Genomic DNA, 12661 nt, shown 5'->3' on the forward strand with positions numbered 1-12661 from the left:
ATTATGTTGCCCTCCAACAACGATTATCCAGGTGTATTTCTACTTCATTACTCAAGAACAGTCATTGCTTCTCTGAAGAACAGAATGGACTATAACTGTACAATTAGACATTTCATATTATGACCCTCTTTGCTCCAAGCTCGAACCCTAGTTTCAAAAAAGAACACAAAACCAAGAAAGAAAACAAACGACAGTAGAGACATTCACCACAATCCTCTGTCTACACCATATTTGCTAACCTTTTTTTATTTTTTTTATTTCTCAAATATAACATACAAATGCAAATGCAATACCCACTATGATGGGCTCATGTTCTATATACACAGCTCGTAAAGAGTTCACATTGAGTGCAAGTCTAAAATCTTCCCCATTTTGATGCTTAATTGTTCGCTGTGAACGCAAGCAAGATGGGCATATTCTACATAGAGTAATCCCAGAAATTAAAGAAACAAATGTGAGTCAGGAGGTGACAATAAAGTACATTTCTTGGCTTTCTTGAATAGTTGGCATCAAGGAGAACAAATAGTTAACCTTAGTAAGCCATGTAGGATGCTGAATGGCGTGGTCCCAATCTTCGTGATATAACCCTACTTTTATTCTCTATCGCCCCCTCCATTTTTTATGACAATAACTGATGTTGCTTCTGTATCCTTTCATTTCATTCTTGTGAGATTGACGGTCGTGAACCGAAGATACGGTTGAGGGTGGCAGCCAAGCGGACCCCGCTTTGAGCAAGCCTCTTCTCCACAACAGGAAGCCGAGAGAGAAAGTAATCATCTGCATCACAAGACAAGAGTGAAACAGAGAATTAATACAAGCAAGGAATCCTTGTAACTTATCATGTAGTTCAATGGTTACACATTACGGAACATCATTGTTGCAAATTTGTAGGGCATTTCCCATAGTCCAAGAAGTTAGAGATGATGCTGACCATCGGGAACTTTGCAATTGGCTAATCAATTGTACAGTTCTGATGCCTTGCATCAGTTTGACAAAAGGGGCACTGCTACATGTGAAAGAATATTACTGATAAGAAGAAAATTAGCTCTTTAATCTTTTGGGTTATTACTTATTATCATGTTCATTATCAGTCATCGAATGAAGTTTACGGTGCACATCAATCCCTTTAATATCAATCCATCATCTAATTTTAATTAGTTCTTAACTTAAAATATGATAAACAAACATGTAGAGATGCCCCTGTGGATTATTATAGCATAAGCAGAAAAGGTGAAAATTCTTAATATTCAGATTTTCCTTACTTTGTACAATATCTATATAAAATTGGTAAATTTCGTGAGAAGAAGCTGCAGGAAAATGTTCTTCAGAAAATTCTTCCAACCCATTAATTTCAACAACATATATTTTATGGTGTGCTTGAGGACAAAATCGATCCATTGAATTTCAGATATCAGAGTTCTACTGCAAATTTCAAATGTAACTTCAAATGCAATGTTTAAGTCATAGTGACCTCCACAAATGTACATTGAAACAGCACCTACATATTTTTTTTTTAATTTTTAGATAGGACTTACATTAGTATGACTAAAAAATGCACATATGGTAAGCTGTTGTTTGAAAGGAAAGAACAATAAAAAGAATCAATCATGTACCTCCTAGAGTGCTTCCTGGTGTGGCATTTCTGTAGGCAAACTTGCAGGCCAAATTAATGCTTTCAGAAGCATACCTGCAATGTAAAAACATCCAATCATAAATACTACACAAAACTATAATCTTATGTCTATTTCCATACAGTAATCTTTCATGCCACTTAGGTCATTGTTTATTATTGTCAGCAAATCTTAAAGCCATGTCATCTCCACATACAACTTATAGTTACATGAACAATAACCTTCAGTTTACTTATTTACTTTTTCCAGGTTCAGTTTCAGTCAAAATTCACCCTGCTGCTGAGATGGTCACTTCTTTCCCTTTCCATGACTCTTTATGTGTCATTTGCATGAAGCTATAAGTTTTGATTTGAATGCCACACTCACACACTGTCCAAAAGTAATGGAAGAGAAATATGCTTACGGGTCTGGACAAACTGTCTGATCAAGTGCGCAACCTTCCCACAGTAAGAATTCATCAGACCAACCATCCTATTAGAGAGAGAGAGAGAGAGAGAAATTAAATGTAAATATCAAATGTCATGCAGGAAAACACAACAAAAGACTTCTAAAAAATACTTAAATCACCACATTACAAAATTTACTTCCACGTCGAGACAAGCATTTTGAATGTTTGTCAACTAAATGAAGTAACTACAAATATAGAGAAGCGATAGGATATAAGTAGGGATCTTTTCGCTGTGGTTTTTTCGCAATTTAAGATTTTTGTCAGAATTTCCATATGTAAACATACAACTGCACGAGAGAGAGAGAGAGAGAGAGGGAAGAAGAAGAAGAACCAACAAGGAAAAGGAATTCAAAGGCACGGATGAATTAACCCACAGAAGAGTACTAAATAAGGACAAAACTAGGTCCCACCAAGGATCTCAAAATCCAAAACTCCTTATTTAATCTAACAGAATTCCTGGATTTCCTAAAATGGGCTAACCTGTATTTGACATTAAAATGTTCAATGAATTAATCAAGATTTTGTTTTCATCTTGCTTTTAAATTTTTTTTTTTTTTTTTTTTTTTTTGTGGGTTCAATTTTCCATTGGCTCACAGAGCAAAATAAGTGCCTGTTTATTTCTACTTATTTGCATTCAGTCTAATACTTGGTAACACATGTTTTAGTAGTTGTACTTAATGAGTTAGGTGTTTGGTTCCACTTATTTGGTTTTGAGCTTATTTGTTTTTTTCAGCTTAAAAACAAGCTGAAAAGGCTAACTTCTTTGAGGCTGGGTTTCAGATCCTTTTTTTCAAGCTAAAAAAAGTGGAAACAAGTAAGCTCTAAATCTCAACTGGTGTCCACAATTCATCCATCAATTCCTTCCCCATATTAGTGTGCTTCATTGAGTGTCCGAACCAAGGTTTTAAAAAGCAGCCGCAACCGTTACGTAACGTCGTTACGTAACGGTTGTGGTGATTACCGCCACCCGTTACGGCTACTTTTGCAGTGTGATTGAGATTCACAGGTGTGTCGGCCGTAGCGGTCATAACGGTGCCGTAACAGCCATAACGGCCTGTTATGCACCGTTACGTAACGGTTTTGAACTGCTTCTTTCAAAGAAAACACACACAAAAAAAAAGTTGAAATTGGGGGAAGAGGGATAGAAAGAAGAGGGAAGATAAAGAGAGAAGATGGAGGAGCAAGAGATAGAGAGAGAAGAGGGAAGATGAAGAACATGTTATTGATTTGTTGAAGCTGTAAGACCTATGCCATTCTATTCAGCTGCTATCACTCAACTATTTTGTTTGTGTGTGTCTATCTATATATTGTTTGAAAATAATAATAATAATTGTGATCATTATCTATTTGGCTTAGTTAAAATATGTATATATATATATATATATATTTAGGCTCTTATTTATTCTCTTATTTTTGTCATAGTTTATCTTATATATAATAGTTAGTGATTGATTTTTTGTATAATATAAAGTCATTAATTATGAAAATAAAATGTAAAAAACTCAGTTTATAATGATTTAAAAATATGAAATATAATGGATCATACTTTAAAATTTACAAAAATTGATCAATATTTATTTTAAACCCAATATATATGATCATGGGAAAAAAATATGCGTATCGGTAAGTTTTTTTCAAATTGTGCGAAAAATAAAAAAATTCACGGTTCCGGTTACCGCAACCGTTACGCTACGGCCTTTACATCCCGTAACCGCAACCGCGCCACTGCCACCGTTACGGCGACCGCAACCGCAACCACTTTTCAGAACCTTGGTCCGAACACAATCACTAACATCAATCAATCAAAACTAGTCGAACCCTGAAACAAAAAAAAAAAAAACTAGTTGAACCCTACAGTGCAATAACTTGTGTAGGAATATACGCCCATGAAAGAAGTATTAGAAAAGTGTGTCATATGAATGAAGTTGCTGAGACAAAGAAAGTTACTCAGGCTCTTCAGGGTAAAAGCAGCTTTTGTAGCAGACAATGGTATTCCACATTAAACAAAATTAAGATATCTCCTGTATAGCAAAGCAATACCAAAGTTTTGATTAATTTCTTCTAAAACATGTTAAAAAGATTTTGTAGACTTCCAAGTAGCCTTCATGACAGTGCATGTATAATGTCCATTTGAAATTGTCTTGACATGGGATCTACCACCTTTGGACTTAGCATTGCCCCAGTGATAATCCTACTAGTATGGTAACAACCATGGACAATGAAAGCAGAGCTTACCGTAATATTCTTTTGAATAGCCTGTATCATAATTGAAAGATCTTTACCATAGAATGTCTTCAGGGCAGATTCAATTATCATAGTATCCCATACCTGGATAGCAAAAATGATTGAATATGATTATTAGAATAAATGATACCAATGCACAGAATAACATACTTCTATTGAGCACTATCTAATGAGGCTCCTTTCAGATCCATCCCATGTAGGATGTCTTCAGTAATAAAGATTGATCTGATTTCCCCTTTCAATTTCCTTAAATAAAGGAACCAATAAATAGCCTACAGTTACCAATAATGAATTCAATTTGGACACAGACCTCGGTCACAATGTTTCCTAGAATTATAAGACGCATAAAATATATATATATATATATATAACACTAAAAGAAGAATCAAAAAGGAAAAAAAACTTTGATAACAAATTAATAGTAAGAACCTACATGGTGCAAATTAGTCTTCCTCTTATACCATCGGATAGTGATAGTGTTCCCACCTTCATCTCCAAGGAAACCAACATGAAGAGGCTGTCATCATAGAACAAGAAGCCACGAGTAAATGTGCATTTCTCTTTAGTTGTTCAAAATTTTCAAAATTTGTTTTAAGTATGAATTAAGAACCTTCAGGATTAGGCAAAGGAGAAATTAAAATGAACAAAAAAAAAAATTACAGTATAGAATAAATACCAGTGACTTCAGCCACTAAACTAATTAAAGGTAATCATTTCAGACATCGGTGAATTAATACTATACCAATGTTCCGCACTAAAACCCTGAAACATGGATGCCAAGTACACCACATTGTCATAGCCCTATAGCACTGTAATGTCCATATTGATATGATAAAAACAAGTGGTACACAACAATTCATATTACTCTATATGAGAGCAGAAGATGCAGAAAATTATAATGATTCAAATTGTAAAAATAAATTTATCACATGCACTAACAATAAGACTTCATATTACCACCCAATTAATATGCTGCAGTGATAAATCAGGAAGTCACCCCCACAAGAAGAATCCCAGAGGTCTGTCTCATCCCGAACCCGAACATATTGTTTATTTCCAATTACAAGATCAGCAGAAGAAGATAAATGAAGTCCATTTAAATTATAATTAGTCTTCATTTATTGAACCCGTGCATCAGATTTTTTAAGTTAGCAGTAGGGAGAGCATACCTGATGGACATCCCCAATAAAATGTGATAAGAACATAAGTGCCTCTGTCAAATTGTCTGTCATAGAAAGAGGAATGAGCACCCAGATTATAGTCATAATGAAAACAGGTAAACCAGTGGGACTTACATTTCATTTCTGAATTAGAGTCACTATATGACATAAGTTGCATTGTATAGTTGTAAATTGCTCCAGTGACACACCTATTTTTATGACCAGCGGTATCATGGCAGTCCCCTATATAAAGTTTAAGGGAGGTTAATTTCTGAGAATTGAGTTAGAGAAATAGCAAGAAGGTCACACTCATCAACAACTTGACATTTATCAGAATTTCATCTGCAAAGATACAAGCCAGATTTGAAATGGAACTGTTCTTGCGTAGTTTACATCATTCACTGATGAAGCAAATAACGATGAACAAGCTAAGTTATGTCTCAAGTAAAATAATGGTATAAGAATAAGTTGCAATAGAAACATTTGTAATACAAACAATGTGAGAAGACTCGCGTAATAAACACAGGAAACTAAATGATAAGCTGAACTTACGGCAGTAGCTGTAGTTACACCTGAAATCGGGCGTGTCAACATAGTGTAAAGGTCCACTCCAGTGGAAGTGGAACCGAATCTCATCAGCCCAAGAGCAAACAGAAGCAAGATCACCTTCAGCATGATCAGGAAGCAATTCTTTCACTGCAGCTGAAGCATCTTCAGAAAGATATCCCTGAAATATCCAATAAATTTCGTATCAATTTCCTAAAGAGAGGATATCAAAACAAGTGTTGTTTTATGTAGACTTAAGAGATACTATGAGTGGGCTTGCCATTACTAGTAAATACCCCACAAGTCCTGCCTTTTTCCACTTAAATTTAAAGCTGATATGGAGCTTTAGCAAGCAATTCATTTGGATAGTTCGCAGAGCCAAATTGGAGTGCAAAATAATTAAGAAAGACACTAATCATGATTACATATTACATTCATCCAATTTGGTATTATGCTTGATTATAAGGAGTAAACGCCGACTTCTGAACCAGCAGCAAGCAAGATGTGCCTTAAAGCACAAAACCTACAAATGACAATATCCTTTTGTCCAGTTTCCCAACTTCAATGTATTCTTCCAGTCCCAACTTCCATGTGGAGATGCAAAGAGACATGTAGAGAAAAGTATAAATAGGCCCAACGATGTATATCAAGCTATCCAACATATATATCTAAACTTAGGCCTCGTTTGGGAACCCTCCCTTTTAGCCAAAAAGCCAAAAAGTTACTAAATTAGCCAAAAAGCCAACAACCCATACCAAAAAGTCAAAGATTCTCTTTTCTCTCTACTTTTTGCACATCTTTTCGTAAAAAGCCAAAAAGTCATCCCAAACATACTACTTTTTTTTAGCTCATATTTTAGCCAAATAGCCAAAAAGTTACTAAATTAGCCTGTTGCCAAACGAGGCCTAAATCACAGTGTACAAAGGCCCGCTTCCGATGGGTAACAAGTTTTCGACAATTAGATTACAGAACAACTCATTTCCATTCCCAAATACTATACCATTCACAGAATGCACGCAAAATATGAAGTCACTTGCAAACAAGTACCCGACCTATAGTTTATAGATTGCAAGAAACCCAGTAAAGCATTGAGAAAACAAAACCAAAGTACAGTTTTCAAGAAACACAGCCTTAGGACATGGCACCCACATTTTCTCTTTCCTTTTCCAAATCCCTACCAAAATTCATGATCCAAACACTGCCTCAAGACATGGAATCATCTATCAAGAGTTCTAAGCATTACCATAAAACAATTTTGAATTTTACACCTCTCTGACAACTTAAGCTTTTACCCCTCTCTGACAATTTTGCATTTTACCCCTCTCTGAAACTTGATAATCAATTTTTTTGGCTTATTTAAGTTATTTCTCTCATAAAATATTATAAGCAGAAACTACACATATATCTTCAAGAATTCTAACCATAATCATGAAGAAAACTAGAAATCTGATCAGTTGTAGAGTTACAAACTAAAATCACCCAATTTCTCAACAATCTTGAAAATTTAACCTCAGCAATCTTGCAGATAGTATAATGTCCTTCCTTTCCCCAACCCAGAATTCCTGGAACCAATTGCAGAAGAAGAATCACTCTCCCAATCCACAAGACCTCAAACCCACCCATGTCTGCTTCTGATGAACAAAATTAGTTAAGTAAATTCAAAAAATGCAACAATATGCATATATTGATCTGTACATACATAGATATATGTGTAGATGGAGAGAGTTAGCTTAGAAATTATAGATACCTGGTAATGTTGTTTGCGATTTTAGCACAAATTTTGATGATCGAATCAGTAAGAAATATATAAACCCTAGGACTCAACTACAGGACTTGAGCGGTAGTTGTATGCGAATTCCGATGCTACGGTTGGTAGTTTTAAAGTTTTCTCTTCGGGTACTCTCGGTAATAATTTCAAACGTTTTAACGGAAAACAATCAATCGCTTTGCTTCCGATTTGTTAAATTCAATTTTTTTTTTTTTTTTAGAATTTTTTTTAATATTTTAAATAATTTGTTTACTTTTTAATATATTTAAAAAATAAAAAATTTGTAAGAAAATATTTTATAAAATTAATAAATCTATAAGAATATAAAAATATATTGAATTTTTATTTTTTTATATTTTTAGTATTTAGTGATTTTTTTAATATTTTTTTATAAATATTATATTTTTTAATTATATTTATATTAAGTGTATCTAAAAATTTTAAAAAAATTACTGAAAATAAAAAAAAAACTAAAAACAAAAAATTCAAAAATTTAAATTCAGAAAATTAGAACCAAATAAGGTGAATACGACACCGGATAATGATGAGGAAATGATTCTTTGGCGAGGCAAATCACATCCATAAAAGAGTAACCGGTTTTTGTAGTGTTAATTTATATTTTGCCAATTTAATTGACAAAGTTTATTATTAGTTAATATTTTAGTTAAAATGTTAAAATTGACAACAAAAAAAAAAAAAACAATTAAAGATTCCTTTTCATTGACTCTATTCTTCTTACATATTTTTTTAAAAAATTAAAAAGTCATTTCCAAATATATTACAAATTTTTTTATTTCATATTTTAGTCAAAAAAATTAAGAATTCACTTAAAAAAATCACCTTTCAAATTACCGCTAAAGGAAAAAAATAATCTTTTTACTTTTTCAAGTAGTTCGTGATAATAGACATACTATTTAAATAGTTCAATCCCTTTCAATACATCATTTGCCCTTGATTTGTGTCAAATTTCTCCATTAATGTTATTATTTTTGACTAAATTAAGACAATGTTAAAAATTAAGAGTTAGGCTTGTCTCAAATTTAAATTAAACTTGAGAGAAGCCAGACCAAAAATAAATCAAAATTGACACAATTTACAGAAACTGTGAAAAGGATTTGCCCCTTTTTAAATGAGAAGTGTTTGAAGTTTTGTGTGAAGTATTTCTTAAATACAAAAAGTTTCTTACGAGATATTTTGGGAAGTGGATTAAAAGTCACTTCTCAACTTTTAACATATTTCATCTCTCACACAAAAAAGTTAAAAAGCCAGGTTTTAACCATCTTCTCAAAACACCATCAACATATAATAAAAAAATTACCAAACAAGACACTCGAGTGACCTTAAAAGATAATTTTAAAAAAATTTCAAAAAAATTTTACTTTTTCATAAAATTCGTCTTGAACCTTATCAACACATGAATCAATTCCCTCACCATAGTGTTAAAAGGATATGACAAAAATTTTATGGGGGAGATGGTCATTATGAATTTTCTCCTTTTTTAGATTGTTCGGAGTGAGAATGATCCAACTTGTAAAATTAATAATTTAATTTAAAGTAGTTTAATGAAAGTAATAAGAAATTCATACAAAAACATAGCAAATTTTAGGAATTATGAATTTGTGAAAAGGAAGAGAAAAAAAAATAGACAAACAAATGTTTTAAAAATTAAGGTGCTTATTGAATAAGATAAGATCTATTCATGTGGACAAATATGACAATTCAAACAAAAAATTGGAGATTCTCTAATTAGATAAGGATCGGAGAGCAGCCTTTCTCGAAAGTCATTTGTAGGAAGTTATTGAACAAATATTAGAGAATCCGAAAAGTTATTCAGTAAAAATTTAAATAAAAAAAAAAATTGAAAACTTTTAGAGTCCAAATATATACAAGTGATGATGCCTCAACTTTTTTGAAAATTCAAAATTCAAAAACTCTTTTCAAAACTCATAATCAAATAAAATTTTCTCTTTTCAAAACTCATAATCAAATAAAATTTCCTCTTTTCAAAACTCAACTCACAATTCCACACTAAAATCACTACTCTACACTCAAATTATAATTCCAAAACTAAACCAAACGAAGCCAGAGATTCCTTTCCATTGACTCTATTTTTTATACATATTTTTGTAAAAAGTTAAAAGGTCATTTTTAAAAATATTACTAATTTTTTTATCTTATATTTTAGTCAAAAAAATTAAAAATTCACTTAAAAAATCATTTCTCAAACCGCTAAAGGAAAATTTTTTTTTTTTTTTTTTACTTTTTCAAGTAGTTCGTGATAATAGACATATGATTTAAATAGTTCAATCCGTTTCAAATACATTATTTGCCCTTGATTTGTGTCAAATTTCTCCATTAATGTTATCATTTTGACTAAATTAAAAAAATATCAAAAATTAAGAGTTAGAATTGCCTCAAATTTAAATTAAACTTGAGAGAAGCCAGCCCAAAAATAAATCAAATTGACACAATTTGAAGTTGTCTTTAGTATTTCTCAAATACAAAAAGATTCTTTCGAGGTATTTTGGAAAGTGAGTTAAAAGTCACTTCTCAACTTTTAACTTATTTCATCTCTCACACAAAAATGTCAAAAATTCAAAAAAAATCAAAAAATCAACTTTTGACCATCTTCTCAAAACACCATCAACATATACTAAATAATTACTAAACAAGGCCCTTGAGTGACCTTAAAACATAATTTTGAAAAAACTTCAATAAATTCTACTTTTTCAAAAAATTCGTATTGAATCTTATCAACACATCCTCACCATAGTGTTAAGAGGATTTGACAAAAATTTTATGGGGGAAATAGTCATTATGAATTTTCTCCCTTTTTAGATTGTTCGGAGTGAATAATCCAACTTGTAAAATTAATATTTAATTTAAAAGTAGTTCAATGAAAGCAATAAGAAATCCATACCCAAACAAAACCATAGCAAATTTTAGGAATTATGAATTTGTGAAAAGGAAGAAAAAAAAATAGACAAACAAATGTTTTAAAAATTAAGGTACTTATTGAATAAGGTGAGATCTATTCATGTGGACAAATATGACAATTCAAACAAAAAAACTGGAGATTCTCTAATTAGATAAGGATTGGAGAGCAGCCTTTCTCAAAAGTCATGAGTAGGAAGTTATTGAACAAATATTAGAGAATCCGAAAAGTTATTTATAAATAAAAAAAAAAAAAAAAAAAAAATTGAAAATTTTTATAGTCCAAATATATGCAAGTGATGATGCCTCAATGATCACTTCCTGCATACTATCCCATTTCCACCACCACTCCCTCTGGTGCAATCTATGGTGCCACTATATTCCAGTCCCATTGAGCTCTCTCTCCCCACAATTTTCTCATTAGAAAACGTATGACAAGTTTCTCAATCCACAGACAAAAGTGAAAGTGTCCTATACTTACATATCTTCCCCTCCAACCACCGCCACCCCCGCCTTTGCCGGATTCTTGAAATCCGGCCGATAAGTTTGGCCAAGAACTCCATCAACTTCATTGGACAAGCCCATGAACCTAAATTGCACTTCCAAGCGGGCAAAACTATCATCACAAGGTATCCGATAATTGTGTATCTGATTTTCCTCTTCACTCACTGGTACCACACTCACAAGCACCTCCACAATCTCCGGTACAATGACAATGACACTGTTCTTGCTTGAAGTCCTCTCTATTGTAAGATCATTGTAGAGAGAATTCCATTTGGAGGAGTGACCTTCTGGTATTATTTGCGCATTCCCATCATAGGAAAATTGGAAGTGATCGACTTCGTTGTCTCATTTTTGGGCTTTCTTGGCTTCGAGTGTGAAGTTGTGAGAGCCGAACATAAGACCTAAGGCTTGGATCCATGTGTAGTCACGGGTTCTTCCAGAAGGGCAGAGGCCAATGAAACAGGTGTTGATTTGGAGATTGGGATCAGATACCAAGCAAGAGAGGCCTGCGCCTTGAGCTTCCAAATTTGGGCTAAAAATAAGAGCCTCCAAATATAATTTTATGTTTTAGATGTAAAAAAAAGGCACAAATACTATAGGCCCAATTGAATATGGGGCCAAAAAAAAAAAACACAGTCCACAGATTGAATGGGTTAGCTTTATTATCCATTGAAAAGGATATGGTGGATAAATTCGATTATGCAAGCTTCATTTGTGATTTTGCAGCTAAAAATGTGAGAAGGGTAATGTTTATGTGATAATTGGTTCAATTGTAAACTGGATATTGCTAAATTATAAAGCAACAAGACCAGATTTTTATTTTTTTTAGAGTATTTGTAATGATTGCTTCCTATCTTAATATATGAAAGTAAATTTTATTTATAATTTTAATAATTATACGTGCAAGTAAATTTTTTTGTGATTACAAACAAATAAAAAATTTGCTACTTATCATTTTATCCATAAACTTTTTTTTTTTTCAATGTAAGAGGGACCCCATTTCCAAAACTCGTCTTGGGCCTCCTAAATCTCAAGACCGGCCCTGCTCTTGCCGTGGAAGTAAAAAACAATACCATCTCTACCTGTGAACCGGGGGTCAAAGCATGCTGCTCCGGAACCGTTGCAATTTGTTTTTCGCTCTGTTTAGTGACAATGCAGAGATAGTTTGGCAACAAAATTATAAGACAGAGATAAAAATTGATAACTGAAAATTGATGTAATGTTTGATAACATTGTCAGTTTTTTGTTGTTTGTTAAAAAACTGAAAATTGAAAAGTTGGCATTTGTAGCGCTGTCAGTTCCATGTTTACATAACACATGAAAAAGAAAAAAGAAAAAAAACTTGTTCAATGCCGTAAATGTTTATAAAAACAAAAATAATGAAATATAAAGTAAAAAAAGTTAACAAACGAACTGAAAATTAAAT

General features: G+C 32.5%; 1 protein-coding gene and 1 pseudogene across 4 annotated transcripts; both read right to left on the reverse strand.

Annotated features, from left to right (window-relative positions):
* Positions 1–343: 343 nt before the first annotated feature.
* Positions 344–7970, reverse strand: LOC114296245 (endonuclease 4). 4 transcript variants are annotated; one of them, XM_028240535.2, is made up of 10 exons: positions 7777–7970; positions 7539–7654; positions 6036–6210; positions 5619–5726; positions 5493–5548; positions 4757–4840; positions 4315–4407; positions 2035–2102; positions 1614–1687; positions 344–777 (listed from the first exon to the last, which is right to left on the reverse strand). In XM_028240535.2, the coding sequence occupies exons 2-10, from the start codon at positions 7650–7652 to the stop codon at positions 659–661; spliced, it is 891 nt and encodes a 296-aa protein (XP_028096336.2). In that variant the 5' UTR covers positions 7653–7654; positions 7777–7970; the 3' UTR covers positions 344–658. The 4 variants fall into 4 exon arrangements, with proteins under 4 accessions (XP_028096336.2, XP_028096335.2, XP_082744704.1 ...); XM_028240534.2 differs by having other exon boundaries at positions 7539–7660; XM_082888578.1 differs by lacking the exon at positions 4315–4407 and having other exon boundaries at positions 7539–7660; positions 7777–7962.
* A 3008-nt stretch (positions 7971–10978) lies between these two features.
* On the reverse strand, positions 10979–11802 carry LOC114296261 (uncharacterized; annotated as a pseudogene).
* Between the last annotated feature and the right edge of the window lie 859 nt (positions 11803–12661).

This window comes from Camellia sinensis, chromosome 9, assembly GCF_055761805.1.
Source record: "Camellia sinensis isolate YWXY chromosome 9, ASM5576180v1, whole genome shotgun sequence".
In the NCBI taxonomy this organism is placed as follows: Eukaryota; Viridiplantae; Streptophyta; class Magnoliopsida; order Ericales; family Theaceae; genus Camellia; species Camellia sinensis.

Coding starts and splice junctions, on each gene's coding strand:
- LOC114296245 (XM_028240535.2), bottom strand. CDS start 7,652: ATGGGTGGGTTTGAGGTCTTGTGGATTGGGAGAGTGATTCTTCTTCTG. Junction 6,211..7,538: donor CTATCTGCAAGATTGCTGAG/GTTAAATTTTCA, acceptor TGGATATTTCAG/GGATATCTTTCTGAAGATGC. Junction 4,408..4,756: donor GGAAGACTAATTTGCACCAT/GTAGGTTCTTAC, acceptor TTTGCTATCCAG/GTATGGGATACTATGATAAT.